The 24,175-nt window shown below is 26.4% G+C and overlaps 13 protein-coding genes across 13 annotated transcripts; 7 read left to right on the forward strand and 6 right to left on the reverse strand.

Moving 5' to 3' along the window:
* Positions 1 to 1,425: 1,425 nt before the first annotated feature.
* cand_033580 (uncharacterized protein) lies at positions 1,426 to 1,928 on the forward strand (the record flags this gene model as incomplete). The annotated part of the gene is made up of 2 exons (XM_067213584.1): positions 1,426 to 1,755; positions 1,821 to 1,928. 2 exons carry the CDS (start codon positions 1,426 to 1,428, stop codon positions 1,926 to 1,928), a joined length of 438 nt encoding a protein of 145 aa, XP_067070146.1.
* A 54-nt stretch (positions 1,929 to 1,982) lies between these two features.
* cand_033590 (uncharacterized protein) lies at positions 1,983 to 2,672 on the reverse strand (the record flags this gene model as incomplete). Its single annotated transcript, XM_067213585.1, has 1 exon — positions 1,983 to 2,672. The coding sequence occupies one exon, from the start codon at positions 2,670 to 2,672 to the stop codon at positions 1,983 to 1,985; it is 690 nt and encodes a 229-aa protein (XP_067070147.1).
* A 247-nt stretch (positions 2,673 to 2,919) lies between these two features.
* Positions 2,920 to 3,429, reverse strand: cand_033600 (frataxin-like domain-containing protein; the record flags this gene model as incomplete). The annotated part of the gene is made up of 1 exon (XM_067213586.1): positions 2,920 to 3,429. The coding sequence occupies one exon, from the start codon at positions 3,427 to 3,429 to the stop codon at positions 2,920 to 2,922; it is 510 nt and encodes a 169-aa protein (XP_067070148.1).
* A 221-nt stretch (positions 3,430 to 3,650) lies between these two features.
* Positions 3,651 to 5,524, forward strand: cand_033610 (uncharacterized protein; the record flags this gene model as incomplete). Its single annotated transcript, XM_067213587.1, has 3 exons — positions 3,651 to 3,718; positions 3,912 to 3,986; positions 4,057 to 5,524. 3 exons carry the CDS (start codon positions 3,651 to 3,653, stop codon positions 5,522 to 5,524), a joined length of 1,611 nt encoding a protein of 536 aa, XP_067070149.1.
* Positions 5,525 to 5,635: 111 nt separating this feature from the next.
* On the reverse strand, positions 5,636 to 7,477 carry cand_033620 (uncharacterized protein; the record flags this gene model as incomplete). Its single annotated transcript, XM_067213588.1, has 1 exon — positions 5,636 to 7,477. One exon carries the CDS (start codon positions 7,475 to 7,477, stop codon positions 5,636 to 5,638), a length of 1,842 nt encoding a protein of 613 aa, XP_067070150.1.
* A 139-nt stretch (positions 7,478 to 7,616) lies between these two features.
* On the forward strand, positions 7,617 to 10,877 carry cand_033630 (SNF2 family N-terminal domain-containing protein; the record flags this gene model as incomplete). The annotated part of the gene is made up of 1 exon (XM_067213589.1): positions 7,617 to 10,877. One exon carries the CDS (start codon positions 7,617 to 7,619, stop codon positions 10,875 to 10,877), a length of 3,261 nt encoding a protein of 1,086 aa, XP_067070151.1.
* Positions 10,878 to 10,912: 35 nt separating this feature from the next.
* Positions 10,913 to 12,889, reverse strand: cand_033640 (uncharacterized protein; the record flags this gene model as incomplete). The annotated part of the gene is made up of 1 exon (XM_067213590.1): positions 10,913 to 12,889. The coding sequence occupies one exon, from the start codon at positions 12,887 to 12,889 to the stop codon at positions 10,913 to 10,915; it is 1,977 nt and encodes a 658-aa protein (XP_067070152.1).
* A 173-nt stretch (positions 12,890 to 13,062) lies between these two features.
* Positions 13,063 to 14,754, forward strand: cand_033650 (uncharacterized protein; the record flags this gene model as incomplete). Its single annotated transcript, XM_067213591.1, has 1 exon — positions 13,063 to 14,754. The coding sequence occupies one exon, from the start codon at positions 13,063 to 13,065 to the stop codon at positions 14,752 to 14,754; it is 1,692 nt and encodes a 563-aa protein (XP_067070153.1).
* A 180-nt stretch (positions 14,755 to 14,934) lies between these two features.
* cand_033660 (uncharacterized protein) lies at positions 14,935 to 15,582 on the reverse strand (the record flags this gene model as incomplete). The annotated part of the gene is made up of 1 exon (XM_067213592.1): positions 14,935 to 15,582. One exon carries the CDS (start codon positions 15,580 to 15,582, stop codon positions 14,935 to 14,937), a length of 648 nt encoding a protein of 215 aa, XP_067070154.1.
* A 268-nt stretch (positions 15,583 to 15,850) lies between these two features.
* Positions 15,851 to 17,308, forward strand: cand_033670 (uncharacterized protein; the record flags this gene model as incomplete). Its single annotated transcript, XM_067213593.1, has 1 exon — positions 15,851 to 17,308. The coding sequence occupies one exon, from the start codon at positions 15,851 to 15,853 to the stop codon at positions 17,306 to 17,308; it is 1,458 nt and encodes a 485-aa protein (XP_067070155.1).
* Positions 17,309 to 17,995: 687 nt separating this feature from the next.
* On the reverse strand, positions 17,996 to 19,657 carry cand_033680 (uncharacterized protein; the record flags this gene model as incomplete). The annotated part of the gene is made up of 1 exon (XM_067213594.1): positions 17,996 to 19,657. The coding sequence occupies one exon, from the start codon at positions 19,655 to 19,657 to the stop codon at positions 17,996 to 17,998; it is 1,662 nt and encodes a 553-aa protein (XP_067070156.1).
* A 1,027-nt stretch (positions 19,658 to 20,684) lies between these two features.
* cand_033690 (uncharacterized protein) lies at positions 20,685 to 21,566 on the forward strand (the record flags this gene model as incomplete). The annotated part of the gene is made up of 1 exon (XM_067213595.1): positions 20,685 to 21,566. The coding sequence occupies one exon, from the start codon at positions 20,685 to 20,687 to the stop codon at positions 21,564 to 21,566; it is 882 nt and encodes a 293-aa protein (XP_067070157.1).
* A 270-nt stretch (positions 21,567 to 21,836) lies between these two features.
* On the forward strand, positions 21,837 to 24,077 carry cand_033700 (uncharacterized protein; the record flags this gene model as incomplete). Its single annotated transcript, XM_067213596.1, has 1 exon — positions 21,837 to 24,077. The coding sequence occupies one exon, from the start codon at positions 21,837 to 21,839 to the stop codon at positions 24,075 to 24,077; it is 2,241 nt and encodes a 746-aa protein (XP_067070158.1).
* Between the last annotated feature and the right edge of the window lie 98 nt (positions 24,078 to 24,175).

Here is a 24,175-nt window from a genome sequence, read left to right on the forward strand (position 1 = left end):
TATACTATATTGTAATATTAGATATTAAAAATGATCAGTATAGTAATCTATTAAATTCTATCCATTGAATCATTGTAATCTAATCAAAATTTAATACTTAATCTCTATAATAGATTAACTTAAAATCTATTTAAATATATTATTAAGTAATTACAAACTATTTCAATTTTAATATATTAATTATTTAAATTTCTAGTCTATAGCATATATATATTATATATTTCAGATAATCTACTTCGATAAATTTATAATTATTCAAAGGATAAATATATTGATCATTATTTTAAAATAGAGAAATTATTTATTTAAAAATACAAATGACCTTTAATAATCCAAATAATTTTAATAAGATATTATTTCGAAATATATTATTACTACATATTCTATAACATTGGAATATTTTCAAACAGCCTATTTAATATCATTAATACTACATAAAAACATAAAAAAATAATATATATTTACTTTATATTATTAAAAATGGTATTATTCAATTTCTAATAATCAAGACAAAGTATTATACAATATTTTTTTTTTTCTTCATAATGATCTATTTTATATTCTATACAATAAAATGAATACAATAACATATTAAGAAAATACTAATAATATCACATATATTAGCTAATAACATATAAACAAGATTTCATTGTTAACATTTTACATTATTATCAATAAAATATTATATATAAAATAAATTATTAATAGTATTTTAAAGTATCTTAATTCCGTCATAATTAAAATACAGTTCATTATTTCTATTTCTGAAATAACGAATATAATACAGTAAATATTATATATTAATAATAGTTGGAATTTAAGTAATGAATATATCTTCAAAAAACTTTTTGTAAATTAGTATGAAAACAACATAGATTTATACAAGGTTTATTATTTTATTCAGACGATAAGTTATAGATTGTTCTTTTTTTATGACAATACAAGAACTATTCGTTAACATTATCAAATTTGATATATTCTATTGAATTAATATTAATATTAATATTGAATATTATTGTAGTGAATTTATATACTAAAGAATGGAAATATTAAAAAGTAATTTATATAATATTTGATGAATACTATTCAATTTGAAATATAAATAGATAAAAATTGATAATTAAGATAATATTTTTTATATATAATAATATTCATTTCAAAATATCTACAATAGATAAACTAAGCTTGTTGTAAAATCCTAGTAATTTTATATATACCCAAATATGATCTATAACTCTATTATTATTCAAAAATGAAATCTAGTATATTGTTAGTTATAATATATATCTAAAAAATAATATTTGATATTTCTCTATATACCTTAAATATAGTCTAATTAGACTAGTAAAGTAGTAATTATACATCAGGAAAACCCGCAGGTACTGCATCACAATAATAGTAATAATTCTCTAAAACTAAAATATAATGGTAGACAAAACAATACTTATTAGATCCTTAACTAAGGAGATACGATACTTGAGAAATTTATGTTCATGTAATAGCATACACTTTAGTACTGATGATTCTCTATTGGATGAAGAAGAATCAATAATTAAATCTTTGGAAGTTGATAAAATAGCTGGCACTTTATTATTACTACAAAATTCATCAGAATATGACAAATTATTAAATAAAATATATTTAGATATTGTAGAGAAATCTTGTGGAAAAAAAGTTGATAATGAAGAAAAAGTATTTAGCAATTCAAAATGTGATATTATTACACTTTTCCTAAAATTTCAATCAGAGATAAAGGTAAGTTTATAATTGAATATTATTTAAAAATACTGAGATATTTATCTATAAGTGATTTATTTTAGCTTTTACAAACATATAAAAATCTCCTCAAGGTTGATGTTGCATATGCATTTAGTCATATTGATGATACTCTAAATGATTTAAATAAATTATTAAATAAATCTAACTAAATATAAATTGAAATAAAATATAACAAAGATATTTTCCAAATATATTTAATAGATCTATTCACAATATTTAAAAGCTACAGAAGCCAAGACTTGTCCTTGAGAACCACTATATGAAAAAGTCTTGTGCCGTAAATTTGATAACACTGTAAATTTGCTATTTGATGTAAATTCTTCAATTAATTCATCTGGAGTAGAATTACAGGATGTTATGATAAGTATACTTTCAGATTTTAGGTATCTAAGAATACTTTGCCTATATTTTATTGTCTCATTTTTCATAACAAAGACATCATAGGTACCTTTATCTACGATTACATCGAAAATTCCAATATCTTTGTAGATTTTTTTATTTTTAAAATCAATTTCATTACTAACAAGATGGCCAGATAAAAGATCTATAGGATATAATTCTATTTTTGAAGAAAGTTGTTCTTTACTTACAATTTTTTTAGCCAGTTCAATTGCTGATGGTATATAATCTATTCCAACAGCCTTTTCTAAATTAATAGCTCTAACTAGATCTATTAAAAACATACCATTACCACATCCAATATCTAGTAAAAGAGATTTTGAATTAATTGATTCAATTGATTTTATCCATTGTATAATAGATTCTATATAAATATCAAACCATTCTTCACCTCTAATTCCTAATTCATTATATAACTTTAATTCATCTTGATAAAATTCATCCCAATAATGTTTTTGGGTTAAGACAGATTGATTTTGTATTTGATTAGTCATTTTATACAGATAACTTTTTTCTCTAATAAAAACCCTGATATATTTTTCCGAGATTAAGATATTGCAACCTAATCATTTGGATTTATACCCTCTTGGAATATTTTGTCAAGTGGTCCTTTTTTTAATCAAAATGACCACTACTTTATACAATATATAACTCAAACTATATTAATCTATTGATAACAAATTATAAAAAACAATTTTATTGATAAAGTTTAGTCATATTAAACATAATATAAAAAGTATGTTATTTTTCTAGAAAATTAAATTTTAATCCTGTGCCTTCAAATAAATCAGATTCAAGTACTTCAAATAGTGATAAACCTGATCTTTTGGATTTCCAATTATTTTCAAACTCAAAATAATCTGGTGGACGCATAGGAGACGAGTACCACATTTGTTTAGTAGCGGATTGTTTTGAAATAACAATTGTACCAGATGATGATTGCCGATCTTTATATCTAAAAGTAATATTTAAGAATTCATCATGGCAATCTATATCATCAATAAGATTCTGATCTTGTGTATTTATAATTTTCTCGCTTATTATATGTAAAAGTTGATCAGCTTTATTATTAAAATCTGCAATAGAGATTGTAGTAAAGTATTTAGGGTATTTATTAATAATTGAAAATTTCCTAATAGATATGAAGTCATTATTACAAAAATATTTGAAAGAGATTTTCTTAGAGAGAATTTGAGATTTTTTAAATAGACTTCCAATAATTTGAATATTGAAAATTGTGATACACTTCATTTTTTTCAAGAGATTATGATAATGTTAGATATAGTCAGTGATCTCTTTTTAAAAATAGATATAAATATAGTATAGCTTAAATCCCATATAATATATATATTTACAACCTAAGAAGAAACTGATAGAAATAATGCTCAAAATGATACTTGGCGGCTAGCTATAGAGCTACTGGTGTGCATCTCGTGCATCTACTGAAATAAATGCTAGTTTGAGGTCTGCTCATGGACAATTATCAGCTATGTCTAGATCCATTGATAAATTATAGAAGAGAGAAGTCAAATAGAATTAGGTATGTATTCTTTGTGAGAAGTTTTAAATAAACGCATAGATATATATACTCTACAAGAAGTGATTCAAAAATATTCTCTTTTACTTTAAAAGGAATAAAGAAAATAAAAATATGGAATAATTTTTAAAAATATATAAACTCAAATATTTCAATATTTGGAATTAGAATAATTGAATTTTTCTTTATTTTTCAGAGAATTTGTAACATATGCATTTTCACTTCTTACGCTTATATACACATTATTGGTTTCACTGAAGTTTTTCAATAGGTGAGTTTACTAATAACTTAGTTGGTGTGAATTTAATAAATTGACTCTTTTATGGCTTATTTTTTTATAGTGGTTATTGTAAAATTGCGTATTTATTGCTACTTACTCAGTATTGTCCTTCCTTATATATGTCTGTAATATATATTAATGAGAAGAAAATTTTTAGTACAATCTTTTCACTATTTGATTTTGGCCTTTCAACAATTATGAGTGGATTTATTTTGGTATTTACTAGTGCTAACCATAGATATTCACACTTTTCTGAAGAATTTACTATTATATCAGCTATACTCACACATATACCTTCAATATTTCTATATATGGATCTAATTATATTTCAATATAGCAGCTCATTATTTTCAAATATATTTGATGATAGTAAATTAGCTTTTAATATAGGTCCGAATAAGACTCAAGAAGATCACTTTAGCTCAGTTTACAATTGGTGTATAGGAGGTATTGTATTATCAATATGCTACATAACGATTTTATCAACACGAGATATTATAGTAGATATATTTAGCTGCTATGAAATACGTAATCATGATACTGAAAGGGATTCTAATCAAGAGTATAGAAATGAGACAGTAATTAGACAATTGGGTAACTGGACAGAAAATATCAATAGTCCTTTACTAATTTCTAGTTCAAATGCTTCATCTAACCTACTTGTATTACCAAATAGAATTCATCCTATGAATATATATTGGTTACGTCCATTTGTAAGAAATAATTGGCTTTCAAATAGTTTACAATACATATCTTTATTAGATGATGATGATTCATATTTAAGTGATTTCCAATTTACCTTTGTTAAATCAATATTTTATGTTCCAAGAGTAATTCCATCACATATTACATATTCATGGTTATATGGAGAGAAAATAACAAAATTTTTACCATTAATTATATTTTTAAGTGTATTTCTTATTCATCAGATTAGTGATTTGTTTTTAAGATTCTCAACACTATGTATTTTGAGTCAGTATTCATATTGGCCATGGAATTTTTTTGTTATTTTTCTTATTCAAACTCTTGTTATTAGTATATGTTTTACTTTTTCAAATTCTCCAATGACAAACTTGCTTGTTGGAATATGTGTAATTGTAGCTGGAGCATTCCCACTAATGTATAGTTCACAAAAGAGAATAAAACATTCAACTAACATTACAAATTCTCTTATTAACATCCGAACAATAGAATTTACATGTTTACTAGTTCTTTATCTCATTTTACCAGATTCAATTACATCAAAGGAATCACTTTGGTTTAACTTTTTAAATGATAGTTATGATTATACTTCTAGAAAAGAGAGTAACAATGTGAATGGCATAATTAACTCTTCAAAATTTTACAATTCAGATATAAATATCAAAAAATTCTATTGGTTCTCTATTGTTGTCTTTTTCATGCATCAAATAACAAAATATTCTTTATACAAAATTTCATCTATTCGGATCATACGAGATAGTGCAACAGATGAGTCACTAAATATTTATGATAATTCTGTTTATATATCTTATTTACAGTTTATATAACAAAAGTAATTTAAATAGTATCATTAATTTATCTTCTGCTTTATACAATATACTAGTTCCAGCTAAATACTTGAATTGAACAATTTTAAAAAGTAAAATAGATATGAACTTTTAATTTTGAAACTTTATCATTTTCAATTTTCTATACTTTCTAAAGGCAATGAACATTCTAGTTATGCTTTTTAGGGGTGGTAATGCAGATAAGACTGTAATTGAAATTGTCGATAAAATAATATATTGGATACCATATTGGAAAATATATGGATAAAATAGAGAATATAGTAGAGAAAATAATAAAAATATTGAGAGAGCTAAGCTCGTTATAATATCCTCCCAATATATTATAGATACGACCAATTTCAATATCTTTGATAGTCTTTCAAAAATATTAGCTGCTTTATTGAGATATATTTTATAACCAGGAGGTAGTGCTGAAGATGATAATACTTGAAGAATATCAGTTTCATCACTTTGACCTACTAAAGGTTCAGTTCCATCTATTATTATAGGAGATAATGGCTCATCTTCTTGAGAAGTATTTTGTTGAATGTCTCCATCCAAACTCTTTTTAAAGGTTTGTGTTTGCTTCAAGTTATATTCTGTAATTTGGTTAATCCTATCATATGCCCAATATCTATGCGAAAATGTAGAGCCAAGTGTTATTAAGGCTATTCCAAAGAATATTGGGAAGGTATATTGAGGGTGTAATAGTAAATATATTATAAATCCAATAATAGTAAAGAATAAAATAGTTGATTCCCATTCAATTATCACTTGTGTTTTTTGTTGAATGGGCTTTATACAGGCTGGCCAAAATATATCTTTAATTACTTTAATAGAATTGATTATTCTATTCAAATCTTTATTAATGTTAGGGCTGAATTGTGAATTTGCTTCATATATTTTCTTGCATGGTTCTGGTAAATTTAAAGCAGCTATTTCTCTAGGTATTAGTGTTATCCTACTCCACTTAACTTCTGAATAAATACGTGTAACCAAGTATTCATGTGGATTTTGTAATCTGCCAGTATTAATTTTGTACTTTTCCTCTGCATTCTTTGCCAGTAATAAAGCTTCTTTTGTTAATTTAAAGATTATATCACTGTAAATAAGATCAGAGATATCAGTGTAATTTTCACTGGAATTATCAACGGGTAAGTCGAAGTTACTGTTTAATGGAAATTTGAGTAATTTTTGAGCAACAATATTGTCAGAAAGAACTTTTTTTTGGTATGATTTCCTAATAAATAATACACGTGCTTCATCATCCGTTCCTACAATTAAATGTGTATCAAGAGCTTTTTTATTAGCATGTATGCCTATTGGTATTATTAATTGACCAATAGAATCGTCAGTTCCAACTAAAGAGGTATCTGAATTATCCCAATCGTAAATTTCAACATATAAATTACTTAGTGGATGATGAACTTCTATATCAAGTATAATACATAAATCTGATTTTATTATAGAACTTTGATATAGTAATTCCTTATCATAATATATCCTGACATAAGGAAGTAACTCAATAGGTGCCATATCTATATTTGACTTAATATTATTAAGTTCACCGTTGTGCAAATTTTCTGCATTATCTTCAGCAAAATTAGCAGATATATTCAGCTTATTAAGGTATAGAACAATTCTCATTTTAGCATATCCAGAAGAATATATTGGATTTACAGCTACTTCTGGCCAATACAAACAACGCCATGTACTAAAAGGCCTTTTTAATATATTTTCAGAAGATTCTGTACTATTTAAATCTAAAGAATTCCTATAATTAGTTGCAGATGAAATATCTTTATCAAAATGAGTTTTGGTTGGAGAGTTCGGTGTTTTATTGTTGGGAGATCCATTTTGAAAAATTATGGACCATGCTAAAACTCTTGGATTTCTAAGCTCAAACTCAGGTGTTTTGTAAATAGTTGAATAATATATTTGGCTATCATCCATTTCTCTATTCACACATAGCTATTCGTAAAATTCCTTAGAACCGAGATTGTATGTTAATGTACTTCAATTTTAATATAGTGCACCTTGGCGGTATATTACAGAGTTGAGGCTTTTGAGATTAAAAGTATAACTGAGACTTATGGAAGGTGAAAATGGTAATTCACAAGCTTCCAAAATGGAAGATCATTTAGAAAAAGATGAATCTTTCAAACCAGTAAGGAAGCATTGTAAGAACCAGAACTTATTTAAAGGGGTATTTTCATTTCATGAAGAACAAAATATCCTAAATAAATGTTTTGAGCATGATGAGGCTGAAGAATTACGTGACTTGGGAGTTTCTATAGTAAATGCTGATGATGTAACTAAAACAATACTAGAACAAGTGAAAGATCGTTTAACATCTACAGATAAACAGAAATCTATTAGAATGCATCAAATGACACAAGGTGATCACGCTAAATACGACTTCCAACAATCTGATGGAGATGACAACAAATATAAAAATTTTACAACCCCTATAACTATAAGTGCCACTTTTAGTGATAATATGCAGGATAATAACAGCAATACAAATTATGAGCAGGAGGATGATGATTATATATTAGAAGAAGAGCAAAATAACTTAAAATGTTACCAGGATGATACTAACAGTGAAGTATTTTTGTCAAGAATTGAAAAAATGAATTGTAAGGAGAACTCTATTATATGTGTCAATCCAGATTCAGATAACAAGTTATATATTTGGGAACCTTTATGGAATACCTTGTATGACCATCAAAAGGAAGGGGTTTTATGGTTTTGGAACCTACATATAAATGGAACAGGAGGTATATTAGCTGATGAAATGGGTTTAGGTAAATCTATTACTGTTGCAGCTTTTTTTGCTGCTTTACATATTACTTATCATATGATAAATTCCAATATTTCAGGTACTGAGACCAACCATATTTCAGAGTTAAAAAGTGAAGTGAGTGCTATACCCGAATATGAAGTAAAGAATGAGGTTAAATTAGAATCTATGACTACCAAGGATTTAGAAATAAATGAGCAATATACCCTTAAAACTGTTAAGATTCTTGATGAAGATGTTTGTTCAAACCTTAATTCACTATCAACACAATATAGAGATTGTAAATTTGAATTAAATAATTACCACTCTTGTACAAGCTCATCTTGTTATGAAGGCTCAAACTCTGTTCCATATGGACCTGTATTATTGGTATCTCCAGCTACACTTTTAGATCACTGGTTACATATTTTTCATAAATGGTATTTTCCTTTTAAAATTGTAATTTTTAATAGAAAAGATGAACAATCTAGAAAAAAAGCTCTAGATTCAGTTACAAGTACATTTAATTACAGTAATCCTAAACTTGATACAGTTTTATTTAAAGAGAAACCACCTACAATTATGCTATCCTCTTATGAAACAATGAGACGTTATTTAGGTGAATTAAGAAATATAGAGTGGTCATATATGATCTTGGATGAGGGGCACAAAATAAGAAATCCTGATTCAAGAATAACACTTGCAGTTAAATCTATAGCAACATGTCACAGACTACTGTTGTCTGGATCTCCGATTCAAAACGATCTGCGTGAATTATGGAGTTTAACAGACTTTGTATGTCCTGGAAAGCTGGGTACTTTACCTTTATTCGAGCAACAATTTGTCATTCCTATAAAACAAGGAGGAATAATGAATGCAACTAGCTCTCATATTTCTAGAGCTTATCAATCTACAAGATTATTGCAACAAATCATTAACCCTTGTATTTTGAGGAGGCGTAAGCACCAATTACAGCACATTATTAAACTCCCACCTCAAGCTGAACATATTTTATTTTGTTCATTAACTCCAGTTCAATATGATGTCTATTGTTCGTGTTTACAGTTAATGAATTATTCGGAGTGCCTCAGTAAAGGCTCTGGAATTGGTAAATGTTTTGCCTTATTGAATATTCTTCGTGAATCATGTAATCACCCAGAATTACTAAAGTATATTCGTTCAGATAGTTTAAAACCACTCCAAAGAGATACATCTGATTTTTCAGATGAGGATGAAGATGAGAATAAGTACTCAGGTGAGTTATACTTTAAAAAAATCCAAATTTCCAATGTGAACCCATCTCATAGTGGTAAATATAAGACCCTACTCTCAATTTTAAAACTATGGAAAGAAAAGAAAAAAAATAGGGTTTTAATATTTACTCAGGGTGTTAGGATACTTAATTTGTTAGTAAAAATGCTACAAAGAGATTTAAATTTAATAATAGACAAGGATATACTTACTTTGGATGGGTCTACACCCGTTGTTAGTAGATTTTCATTGGTAGAAAGGTTCAATAATGACTCTTCAATTTTTTTGTTTATTTTAACTTCTCGAGTTGGAGGTGTGGGACTTAATATTATGGGTGCAAATAGAATAATATTATATGACCCTTGGTGGAATCCAATGACAGATGCACAAGCTAAAGAAAGATGCTGGAGAATAGGCCAGGATAAAGAGGTAATTGTATACAGACTAATAACTAAAGATACAGTAGAAGAAAAAATATATCAGAGACAGTTATTTAAGCAATTTATTGCAAACCAAATTCTACAAGATGCAAAATATAAAAGGTCGTTTCAATGGAGTGATCTAAGTGAACTCCTGAAGGTACCAGAAGCTCCCAAGGGTTATAAAGAATTCTCAAACTCTATTGAATATAGAACATCTAAATCAAAGATTATTGATGGATATATGAGGCAAATTAAGTTTATTTGGGGTAGATGTTCAATTAGTAAAAGAGATGGTATAATAAGTTCTAGTTATAGTAATGTAACAAGAAAAAGAAAAAGCCATTCCGATGATAATATAGACTTTGAATTAGAAAATAATTTATTTGGAGAGGTTACAGCAGATGCAAAGTGTGAACATCAGGCAATAATGCATATATTGGGAGATCAAGTTGAAGTCTCACAAGTAAATGCAAACTATGAGGAAGTTGATAATCCAATAAACCAAGCAACAAGTAAAATAGTTCAAAATGCAATGGAAATATTACAAAAGTCCTCTATAGAATGTGGAAGTTATAGTTTTGATGTTCCAACATGGACAGGGAAATCAGGAAAGGCAGGAGCTCCTAGTTCAAGTATATTGAAAAGTTTAAAACAGCAAGATTCAACACCTGAACTTCTGTCTGATGAACGTTTAATTAGAAAAAAACTAACTGAGTACTTTCTTCAGCGTCAAAGACTTGGAATGAAAACAACTACTGAAAATGTTCTAGATGCATTTGGTTCAATAATTTCTGAAAATGTGCAATCTAAATTCAAAAATATTCTTAGAAGTATTTGTTACTGTCAGAAATCTAGAAACCCTTTAAAAGAACCAAGCATATGGATTCTTAAGAGATAATTATAAAGCCATAAGTCACAATTTCTAAGATATATTTATATTCCAGAGTATATACTAATAGATTCATCTGATTCTAAGTACTTTAAAGGGTCTTCATTATTAGCATATTCTTTAGATTGACTAGAATCTGTCGAGGAAGTTATTGGTCTAGTATTGATACATGGGAAATCTGAATATTTGAAACTATTATTAGTTAGACATGATGATTGCTTTTCTGTGGAATTACATCCTATAAGTACTTTGGATTGGTCAGATTTCATATTCTTATTTGTTTCTGTTATATACAAATTCTCTATTCGTCTTTTTTCATTGCTAAATTTGGGATTTTTACTAAGAAGTAATTTTCTATTTGTACTTTTTAAATTAAAATTATTAAATTTATTGTATATCAAGTTTTTATTTGGTTCAAATCTTTCCATATTGCACCAAAATGTTGAATATAAAGTTTTTAAGAGGATTTGACTTTTATTTCCATATATCTTTAAGTAAAGATTAGAAGTATTTAGAACAATAAAAATAATAGAGTAAATAGCTAACATAATTGGTAAAAGAGAGAGGGCCAAAGTTATAGCATTTCCAAGTAAGGTGCTTTGTCGGTCATTACTTGCAATTTTATTAATTAAAATGTCTCCAATCTTTATTCTACTACTTTCTCCATATTTCAAGTAAATATCTAGTACATCTAATATCTGCTTTTTAAAATTTAGTGGGGAGATATTCCATAGACATATCTTAGTACTTTTATTCTTGTTATTATCAGAAATAAGTTTTGCAGTAGAAACAATATCTAAACTAGGACTAACTTCTTTAAAATTAAAATATTTAGAATCTAAATTAGGCACTTCATTATATATAGATGAAATAAAGGTTTTATTTAAAATTCCCATTGTTTTGTCTGGGTGCAATGTATTTCCATTGGATTCAATTTTTTTTGAACTAAAATTGAGTACATCAATTCTGAAATCTGAACAAGATATTTTCGAAGGTATTTCAAGTTTAAGAATTATATCTGAATATCCTTCAAATGGATATTCAAAAAAAAAAGAAAACTGGGGTATTTTTAGCTCTTTAAATAATTCAAGTAAATAATCATTTTTGAAAGCTTTTTCATATGATTCAGGTACATCATACTTAGAAGTAGTTAGTTTCGTAATATACTGGGAATTAGATGATGTAATTGATTCTGATATACAAAGAAAAAAGGTCTCTCCTTGAAGTGTTTTCATATTATGTTTAATATTAAATTTTATCACTTGTGATTTGAGCATATAGTATGGTTCTATCTTTTCTGGTCTAGCAAATACTGTAGTTATAACATTTGGTGATGAGCAAAGTAAATTTACATTATATTCTGAAAAGCTTTCATCCCATTTTTTCAAAGCTAGTATAGTTTTAGAGTTAAGGCCTGTACCAGCAATTTCTAAGTAAATGGATAATATAGACTTTTCTATATCTACTTCAGCTTTTCGAGAAATAATTTTAAAAATCTTAAACTCAGATTCTTTATTCTGTAACTCCAAGTTCTTATCAACATAATTGTATGAAATTACTTTATCCTCAATTATTTCAGTTTTTGAATTTGTTACATCTTTAGTAATATTTTTTGAAATATATGAATCACTTTTTAAATCTTCTATGTTGTCATTTTCATTAAATTTTTCAAATATATTTAATTTTTTGCTTAATGTAGTATTCTCTAGCTCATTTTTATTATTATCTCCTAACATATTTAAAGAATTTCTTGCCACTGAAATCTTATTATTCAATACATTATCTTCTAAATTACCAAACTTCAAAAAATTATTTGATAATTTCAAATTAGGTAAATAATCATCTTTAACTTCTAAGTAATTTTCACCTTTTGAATCCTCTATAGAGTTGTCTGGTAAAGATTCAAGTAATATATTAAATAATTCTTTAACCAAAGGTTTGACATCCTTTTTTGCATTATTCAAAGGAACATTAACCAGTAATATACAAATCAAAATATAATGTAAACAATTTTTAGCCATTAACAGTATGACTAGAAAATGTGTAAAATTGTGTGCTTTCCATTTCAGAACCCTAGAATTAATATCGATACCTGTAGACACGTCCCCCTTACTATCAAGTTACATGATACCCAAATTTTTACAGTGAATTTTTACATATATTCTAGAATAATATTACAACTAATGTATTTATTATGACACAAAATGAATTTGAAGTTGAATATAGTAGCTTAAATTCTAATAAGTATATTAAATCAGTTAGGAGTTTTATTTTACAAACAAACCTTTATTGCTTGTTATGGCAACTCAGTCTAACTCTAGTATTTCTTATAAGCTACATAATTTTATTATATTGGCCCTTTAGATTGGATATATGGAGATCTTTAAATCATATTGAAGAAGATATAAAGTTATATAATGTTATACTAGATAATTACACTGGAACTGATGCGATTGTTACTTTCATTGGAATATGCAATGAAGATCTTAATAATTTAAACAAACTTGAAATACCAACTTCTAAAAGGTATAAAATAAAAGGTAAAGATCCAGATTTAGATATAACTTGGCCTATAAATGTTAAACTAGCCACACATAATACATCTCTAGTAAACACTTGTCAGGAATTTAATATTCCCAATACTAGAAACCAATTGAGCCAATACATCAGACACAATTATACCTTATATGATTATTTATTACTTATATCTTGGAATAAATGTAATGAAACATCAATTTATATATATTCTCTAAAAATTGCAATTATTTGTATAAGTGATCTAGAAGATTATAAAATTTTTTACGAGGCTTATAAAGAAGTGTTATCTATATGGTTCGAAGATTTCACTTATATAAATACAAACTTACCAGTTGTTTCAGGATTTCAGTTTGATATATGGAATGTTTTTGAATCGGATATTCAGAACTTCTCAGTTTTATTGAATTTAAATTCAGATACTACTTTTATTGAGTATACTAAACGACTTGAAACAATTATAGATATAAAGTTAAAAAGAAATTTGAAATTTCAAGATATATTTACTGATAAGTTATTAGATAAAGATCTAAATAATACAAATAAAAATTATACCTTAATTTCTTTAAGTGACATTAATAATATAGAACAAGAACTAGAGCTATGGATTAAAAATGGAATATATGATATAGGTACGTATAATCCACCTCACATTATTAATTTAATTATCTATAATCCATCAAATTATTCTATATACTTTACTTCAAAAAATTCTTCAATATATTCATCATCAATAAGTATTAATTCTAATACTATTATTACTATAGATAACTATTCAAAAAATTCCAATAATACTATCATGAACATAAAAAATAATACGAAAGTATTTAATGAATTTATACATCATATTCGTGATTGGATATACCCTTATCGTGGTGATGGTAATCACGCAAGAACAAGTTTTGGAATGAAAAGTTATCCTATTTTATATTATATAACAGATTATGAATGGTATATTATGCCTGATTGGGAAATTTCTGGTTTAAAGTTACGTCAAATTAGATTATATTTGACTAAATCCACCAAATATATTCAATTAATATATAAAATATTATCAAATGACTGGTTAATAAGAATACCATGCTATTACAAAGATTTACTGATTAGAATCAACTTAATATTTAGGTCAATATTAATTTCTAATCAAAATAGTATTTATTCGAAACTTCATATGTCAAAAATACTTTTTCAAGATTCATCAGAAGCTTTTAATGATAAGAATATTATCTTTAGTACATCTTTTGCATTGGAATTTAAAATTGCTATAGTTTTACCTATTGTTCTTCCTATTATATTGGGGATAGTAGGAAATATATTCAAAATATCAAAAATAATAAATAATAAAAATTAAAAAATTTAGTAAATATATATTAATATATAACTAATTTCATATAAATAAATTGAATATCAAAACTTACAAATAATTTTTTGCAGATTTATATAATATTGAGGTGTGTGAATCTAATGAAATAAAGTGAACCATTCTTTAGTATATAATTAGAATGTTATATTATAAAGTTTAGAATTCATTTCAAAATTTATTTGATATATTCCAAATATTTAATTCATTTCTAGATATCTCCACAAATTTATTAATATTGAATTCTCTTGGATTTTGATTAAATATTTTGACGAATTGGAATATCTTCGGATCTTGATAGCACCTAAGTATATAGTTGAAAATAAAGTTACCTTGTAATTTCGATATTCCAGGATATATTATATCTAATTTTAAGAGAACCAATGACTTGGATTTTTGCAATTCATTAAACCAATTAAATATAATAAAGGGGGTAAAATTACCGTTATTAAACTCTTCAATATGTGTTATCAAAATATGTTTAAGAGGATATTCTTGACATTGAAAGATCATCCAATGAAAGCTATTATACTTTTCACTAGGTGGAATGATGAACATTGGATTTACCTTGGCTGCCAAATATATATTTGTATAGGTTTCACTATCTATAGTGTCAACTATTATGTTTCGGGAGTGTTGAAATCTTTCTTTCCAAATTGCCTTAATACAAGCTGAATCTTCTCTTTCAAGCAATGGAATTTTTGCAATATCTCTTAAATATTTGGGAATTGGAGTTAATGTATGTATTATACAGCGAGATAGACTTAAAAAAGCACTAGTATATAATATTGGATGCCTTAGAATAAAATTGAGAGTCATATGAAATACATATAATCTCCTAACTTAAAAAAGATATAAGAAAAGTTGTATACATTTACTCAGAGTGGAAAAGTATAAGACCATTAATAAATGACACTACTTTTTAAACTATTGAAAACCACTTTAAAATTCTTTTTCTTAGACAAATTCAAAATTAAAGCGGTAAAAATTGACCGCCATATGTCTAGTATTTGTAAAAATAAGACTTAGTTACTTTTCTTAGGGAACTTTGGATTTTATATAGGCTATTTTAAACATATCAGAAAATATGAAACATATAAATATTAGTGAAGGAGATGAGATAATAAAGGAGCATAGAACTGATGAGAGGAATAGGAAAGTATGGTATGATTCCGATGATGAGAATATTAAAATAGACATTAGCAAAGTACCAAAATATAGAAAATTAAGAAGATCTGAAAATGACAAGGTATTAGATGGTATTAAATATATGGATAGGCTTAAGGAATTTTATAGCAATAGAGTAGTGAAAACAAAAGGAAATAACTGGGTTTCAAAAGCTAGGAAACGAGCTATACCTACTGAAGAAATATCTACTAGTGATTCCTCTGAAGATAGTGATAATGACAAGGTACAAAAACTAGGACAGAGAAATATTGCAAAGGTATATAGTAGTAAATCTTCAGTTGGTATTATTGAAAGATTTATAGAGCGTAATGGATCAAGTAGAACTCATACATCAATTCCCAGTACAAATATAGATATTAGGAGATTACCTAATGCAAATATTCAATCACCAAGTAACTGTGTAATACGTTCATTAGAATTTCATCAAGGTGGTAATTATAATGGTAATCAAAATGCAGAGACATTACTATCAGTAAGTGGATGGGATAAAACTGTCAAATTATTCCAAATAGATGGTATAGATAATCCAATGTTAACTTCGTTACATTTCGAAAATTTCCCAATATATGAATCTAAGTTTTCTACTAATGGTGATGAAATGCTAATATTAGGACCTAATAAAAGAATAGGTATTTATAATATGATAAGGGGTAGTATAGATTTTCTTCCAGGAATAGCAGGACGTTCAGATAAAAGATACTGGAATCTAACAGTTCAAAATATTAGAAATACAGATCCGTTATTTGCTCTATCCACGTATAATGGCAATATTTTATTATTAAATCAAAGAAACAAACAGTTGGTCCGAGTATTCAAATTAAATGGGGATGTTACATCACTTTCATTTCATCCATGTAACAATAATATTTTGATATCAAGCAATAACCAAGGAGAGTTATATTTGTGGGATATTAATACTGGCCGTTGTAAACAAAGGTTAATAGATTATGGATCTTTGTCAATTACAAATTTGTCTACCTCAAATTCATTGATAGATCAATCTAACTTAAATTCCTATATATTGACAGGATCTAAATCAGGTTATGTAAATATTTATGATGCTTTTCCAGAAAAATCGTTAGATATACCCAAATATTCAATTGACAATTTCACAACAAGCATATCAAGTATAGCAATTCATCCTTCTAATGAAATTGCAGCTATTTCATCTAAATGGTGCAAGGATTCTTTAAAAATAATACATTTATCTACTGGAACTGTTTATAAGAATTGGCCTACCACTAGAACACCTTTAAAGTATGTTAGTGCTTTAGATTTTTCAAAGTATAGTGGATACCTTGCTATTGGTAATGATAAAGGTGAAGTTCTGCTATACCAAGTATGCCATTATATTTAGAAAAAAGTGTCATTTTATTGTTAATAACTTCTTCAATCAATTATATATTGAGCTAGTGATAAATTCCTATTTGTTATTAAAGAATTATAAATAATTTTTAATATTTTTGGATCAATAGATCTATTATTATTATCTTTTCTAGATATTAATTCAATATAAGGGATTTTAAAGATTTGTATAAATTAAAAGAATATTAGCTAATTTTATAAATAGAAGAGAATTATTTAGCTTTTTTTCTTCTTTCAGTATATTATTTTATCTATATATTCGGTCTTTACAATTTGATATATTAGTAATATGTACCAAATATATTGATAACAGATAATTCTCTTGCTTATCCTACTCTTAAAATGAAGAATTTAAACTTTTATAAGTTAATTTAGAATTGTCTGAAATTAAATAATTCTATGAAAATAACAGTCAATATGTTAGTACAGTTCATTAACTTAATTGTAGTTCAAATTTTGGTTCTCATCATAGGCTGATATAAAGTAATAATAGATTATCTTCAATTCATAACTTCAAGAATTTCATAATCTTATTCTCACCTTATATGAGATAATATTACTAGTCATATTTCCTTATAGTTAATATTTGTAAAAATACAAAATATTACTCTATAATATTAAACTAGCCTTCTAAATATAAAACCATTGCCTTAAATAAATTATAATATATATTAAAATTTCATTTACTAGTCATTTGTTCACCAACAGAATTATTATTTGTAGATTCAGAATTACTCTCAAAATTCACTAGAGGAGAGTTACTTCGTGACATAAAAGCTGCAGCATATAACAAAGCTGCATTATTGTGAGGTGAATTTTGAACATAACTAGGGTCTAATATTGGAAATAAATTGTGTGTTAAAATTGGATTAGTTATATTTTGAATATTTGATCCTCTATTTTGAGAAGAGGAATTTACTGAATTAGATGAATTAGACTTTTCAAATTGTCCACTATAAAGATTGAAAGTCAGTACACCTGGCTTTTTTCTCTTATGAGCCCCACGAGCTACAACATTTTGTCTGCAGCCAATAGCAGCTGCTAAGGTTATTTCAACTGTATTTTGTGATAAATCTGGAATGAAAAAGAAATAATACTTCCTAGTTTCACATTCATAATAAGAAACAGCCCATGCTGGTTTAGTTCTATCAAAGTGTATCCCTGTCATTGGACTTTTTGGAACACTTGGTAGTGATCGAGTTACATCACGTAACCAATTAAGTTGCCAATCTGGTAACATTCTAGGTGAAAAACAAGTAACATGTGAATCGTCATATTTCCTTTGTTTAAATGGATCATAATCTTCATTAGCATTTTCTTTATCTTGACCATTCTTATTATAGTATTCAGAAGATTTTAAAATTGTGTGATTTATATCTTTTGGAGGTAACCAGGATAATGAACCAACAAGGCTTGAGTGTATACGTAATATCTTCTCAAATGGAGTTTGACGATCATCTATAACTTGAATTTCATCATCATTAGTCTTGGATGTATTAGAGTTTGCAATAATTGAAGGTAAATGTAATTCATTCGTATTAGACTGTATAGAAGTATTAATAGGAGAGAAACAAGGTGTATTGGAAGATAAAGCTGTTGGAGTTGAGCATGGGGTCTCTGAAGAGGTTGTTACACTAGCTGCAACAGTAGCAGCAAGTTGTCGTTGTAAAGTATAATAGTATGACTGAAAAATAGTATTTGCAACTGAATTTTCTATAGGTTGAGTATTAGGATAAATTGGTAAAATTTTATTATTTTCAACCTTACTTACTTTGTTACTAGTTTCATATCCTATAATATCAGTTGGTAAGGAAGTCTCATTACTACAAGTAGATTCTATAGATGTTTCACGTTTTCTCTTACCACCAGATGTAGAATTAGTTGTATCTGTAGCTGCCACTGAAGCTGTAGCTAAACTCTCCAGAAATGTTCTATCAGGAGTCTCCATTTGGGTCATAATATCTGTTTCACGTGAATTTACATCTATATTTGTACAAACTATATTATTAGATTCATTATTTTCTTTAATAGGAGTATTCAGATATACCTGATTAGCATTATTTTGAAATCCTGTAGGATTTGCTGAAAATGTTTGAACAAGATTATTATAATTATTAATTCCAAGTAATGGTGTATAATTCTGAGCTACTAAAGCAGCCGATAGCAATATAGAATTATTTACCCATGAATTGTCCATATAAAATTGCATTAATGATGGATCTGTCAGGATCGAAATTCCATTTCTACTTGAGGAAGACGAATCCCCAGTTATACTGTTTGGATCAAGAAGAGTTCCAGAAAAATTGTATGGTAAAAAAAATGGCTGGTGACAAGGATTCATGTATCTAATAGATATTGTGTAATAATTAAGTAAAATAATATTCGATAGGACTATTATAAATAGTTCTAGTATATATCCCAAATATGTATTTGTTCCTTAAGATATATAATAAAATTCAAAATATCCATACAAATATTGCACTATACATTAACGTAATGCTACTCATTGCAGTTCAAGATAACATAGCTATATATCCCCACTATTAACCAAAAGCCTAGTTACCCGTCCAGAGTTAGGTGCACATGCACACTGCAACGAATAGTGGATTTAGATGCAACTAATATACTCTTGTATGAATTCTACCTTTATATAACGATAATGTAAGTAATAGACACAAAATAACGATGTAGACATCACAATATGTCTACACCTTTATTTTATTATCAAATTTATAATTGGTTCTGCTAGTAATAAAACTGTATCACTATTGTCTTGTCTCACTAGGTACTGAAAATAAATTCCCGCCTTAATATGGGGTATCTTTCATACGTTTTGTCTTAACATTTGCACACTATATAATATTACTGTGTTGCAGTAATATTGCATGGTATCTTTATAAAATTATGAATTTTGTGTGTTTTCCAATTTATTATTATAATTATATTGTGAACTAAATGTGATATATTGGTTTACTTCGTCTTTGTTCTTATTTTCATTGTAATAAACAACATAATTCTAAAGGTAATAAATTATTATGTTCTCATAAATTCAGAGTTATTTTTTTATAAATAAAGAGTAGTATAATGAGTTGTAATAAAAAAGTGACTTATTACATTATTGAAATGGCTTATTTAGTCCCAATTAGTGCTAACTTCAAGTCTATATTTAGAGGATATTTGTAGCTTTATGGCGGTTGTTAATGGCGCTAAGTTATTAAATTCGTAGCTATTTTCTATGTATAGTGTAATACATACATTGTGAAATTAATAAAATAACTAATAAAAGCTTATATTACTTAAAAACTGACTATATTTATGCTCAAAATTGTTACTTAAGTTCTATTTTTTTTTAGTAAATAAGGCTTTTTATGTTAAATTCAAGATTTATATCAATAGGTAGAAGATATTATACAGCCATAAATAGTTTTGGCAAGAATAAATCACCAAATGTTAAATATGTAAACACCTTATCTCATATTTTGCAAGGTATAACACAAAATTATACTCCACCAAAACTAAAACAACTCTTGCTATATAATAACATTTGTTTATTAACTTGCCGTGGACTTAACAAGGAATATTTCAAGGATTTCTATAAAACAATGAGAGAAGGATCTAAAGTAGCCTTAAGATATGTATTTGATAATATTAACAATAATGATTTGGATGCATTATCTAAGTGTTGTGAAGAAAAATTATATAGTAAGATGTTTAAAGAACTAAGTGACGTTAGACAAACTGGAGTAAAATTAGTCATTAACCTAGAAGTTATTAAGAGTTGTACTGTAGATAATATTGAAGTTTTATTAGGGCTACAAAGAGGAGATCGTATGATCTATGATAAAATTTCTAATGTGATGGGGTTACATATTCCAATGTACACAAACAAGCAATTAAAACATAAAGATCTTGTTAATGAAATTATTGATAGAGGAGCTGTTGTCATGGTGGATGTATCTATAAAAGTTAAACAAAAATTTCTCCTTTACGACTTGAAGGGTAATAATATAACTAAATCATATATAGATACTTTTAATACATTAGAATACAAACATATGCTACAACCTATTGATACAATTCATTTATTACGCTTTGAAAGTAGTATAATACCTAATACAACAAATTCTATATTTACATTTGTAAATCAAAATGAGAATTTTGGACAAGAACCCTTTCAATGTACTGAATGGACTCTTTGTGACTTAAATGGAATATTAAATAGAAATTATCCACTAGATGTTTCAATTTAGATAGACAGAGCATATCTTGTAATGTGGAAGCTTCCGCGCTAAGACATCTGGTGCATCTTCTAGATCTAAATTTGACATGTATTCTTGATTCTACAGATATCTTGATGTTTGTATTATAGAATTGATAAAAATCAATATTTGACACTGGGCAATTACTAGATATTTTGTACTCCATTAAAAAGAAGGAACAATAAAAGAAGAATTTAGAGTAATATATTTGAGTAATCACTCTAATTTGGGAGGTAAATTGTGTTTTTTTTTTTTTTTTAAATGAGGGATAATTCCCAAATTTTTGAGCTATTTTTTATTCGCTATGTTAATTACCTAAATATTTGGTCTGTTCAATTAAGTACAGATAACCTATATAGTGAAATTTCTGATGGATTATTATTGGGAGTACTATTGAAACACTGGTCTCGTTTGTATGGGTATAATGCTAATGGAAATTTAAATTTATTTAAACGTCCTCTATCAAATAATCAAGCATTAGCTAATATTGAGATATGTATAAATTATATTATAAATCCACCAGAGAATAGTTATTTACCACAATATAATAGCTCAAATGAATTAGATATAACTCCCAATGATATTTACTTCAAAAATAAGTTAAAGATTTTGGAATTTTGTAATGATATTTTTCATCTATATATGGCACCATATTTACGCTTAAAATCCCAAAAGATTTTATCATGGTTTAATAAATATATTAATTTGCATGGTTTATCATTATCTGAAGAAACAATTAATGGATTTTATCAATTAATCCCCATAAATGATGAATTAAATAATAATATAAGTAATTTGATGTCTGAAAGACTTTCTAGTTGGAAATTACTTGTAGAATTTGAACATAATGTAAAGGATAATATAGAAGATTTGAATAAATTAGAATATTATAATCCATTACAATGTGATATTACATCAGATGGTTGTATTTTACTGATGATATTGTTATATCATATGGGTTGGATAGATGTTTCTTTGTTATGTCAAATGGTATATATTCCACAATCAAGACAACACTTCTTGTGGAATCATGAAACTATATATTATACCTTACAAGAAATAAAAAAACACTTAGAATTAAGAAATGGGATACTTTTAGATATAATATCTGATCATGTAAATACTAGCTATATGAATAATTATGATCTTCCATTTTTGTTATTACCATTATCATGTTTATCAATGGTAAAATTTTCTCCTTATATTATTATGTTACAGCTTGATATATTTTATAATATATTAACTGAAATAGTAGAAGAAGATGTTGAAGATCATAATTCGAATAATTTACCACTATATGGTCCATATCATCCAATAGATTTACAATTTTTGGATGACTTCACATTTAAAGATGGTTTTCCTTTAAGTTGGAATTTAATTTCATATAAAAATGAAACAGAAAATCCAAAATTTGTGAAAAGTAAAGATAATAATGAAGACTCTAGTGAAATTAATTCAAATAATTCAAAAGATATCATCGATAATAGTGATTCAGGTCATTGGGATTCGGAATATGATGATTATAATAATGAAATGATATATAACAATTCTTCAAAAATACAAAATGTTGAAACTGAACAGGATTATCAAATTGATGATATGTACAGTGATAATACTGGGTATACAGATGAAGATTCTAATGAAATGTTATATGATAAATCAGATAATTATATAGACTTTCGTGATAAAGTTAATTGTCCTAAAACAAAACCTTTTATAAAAAAGAATATCGAGTCAATAAGTAGACAAGATTATCAAAATAATGATTCAACTGAAAATATTCATTTATCTAAAATATCTCATGATAATGACTCTGTATCTGTTAATGATATGATTTCAGGCCTTGAGGTAGAATTAAAATTACTCAGAGGATATGAAGAAGATATTAAGTTAGAATATCCTCAAGAAAACCAAAGATATTTTAATAATGAAATTAAAGATGATATATCTAATAATATGGATATTTCAAATAATTCTATTAATGATAACCAGATAAAAGTTGAAGATAATTATTTATCTAGAAAACTTTCAAATAAATCATTATTATCTAGATCAGGTATTGAGACTAATAAACAGGAAATATTAGATAATAATAAAGATGTTGATACATTTGGGATATTTAATATTACAAGAAAATCATCTGATGCAGTTAGTAAAATTACAACTGCAATGAAAGAAAATGACCGTTTACTGGAAAAACTGAGGCAAAGTTTAAATAAAACAAGTAATAATCAATCTGGAAATAATACTCAAAAGAAAGTTACATTGATACCTTGCAAATTAGAAATTGTTGAAAATATACCAGAAACTAATTCAAATACTCCATTAAATGAAAATTATAATCCAAATGAATCAATATCTATAGAAGTTCCTAAAATAGATAACGTTAATATTGAACAAATTAATATTAACACCTCCCAAAAAAAGAACAAAAAGGCGTCTCGCGTGAGTTTTAGTGATCTTGTTATGATTGAAGTTGAACGATCAAAATCTTTGAAATAGATCTAATTAAATATAATAAGTACATTACTTTGTGGTCTAAACATATCCTATAGTTTATATATTTTTAACTCTTTTTTTATCTTAAAAATATCTAAATA

This window comes from Cryptosporidium andersoni, assembly GCF_001865355.1.
Source record: "Cryptosporidium andersoni isolate 30847 chromosome Unknown contig_6, whole genome shotgun sequence".
NCBI lineage: Eukaryota > Apicomplexa > Conoidasida > Eucoccidiorida > Cryptosporidiidae > Cryptosporidium > Cryptosporidium andersoni.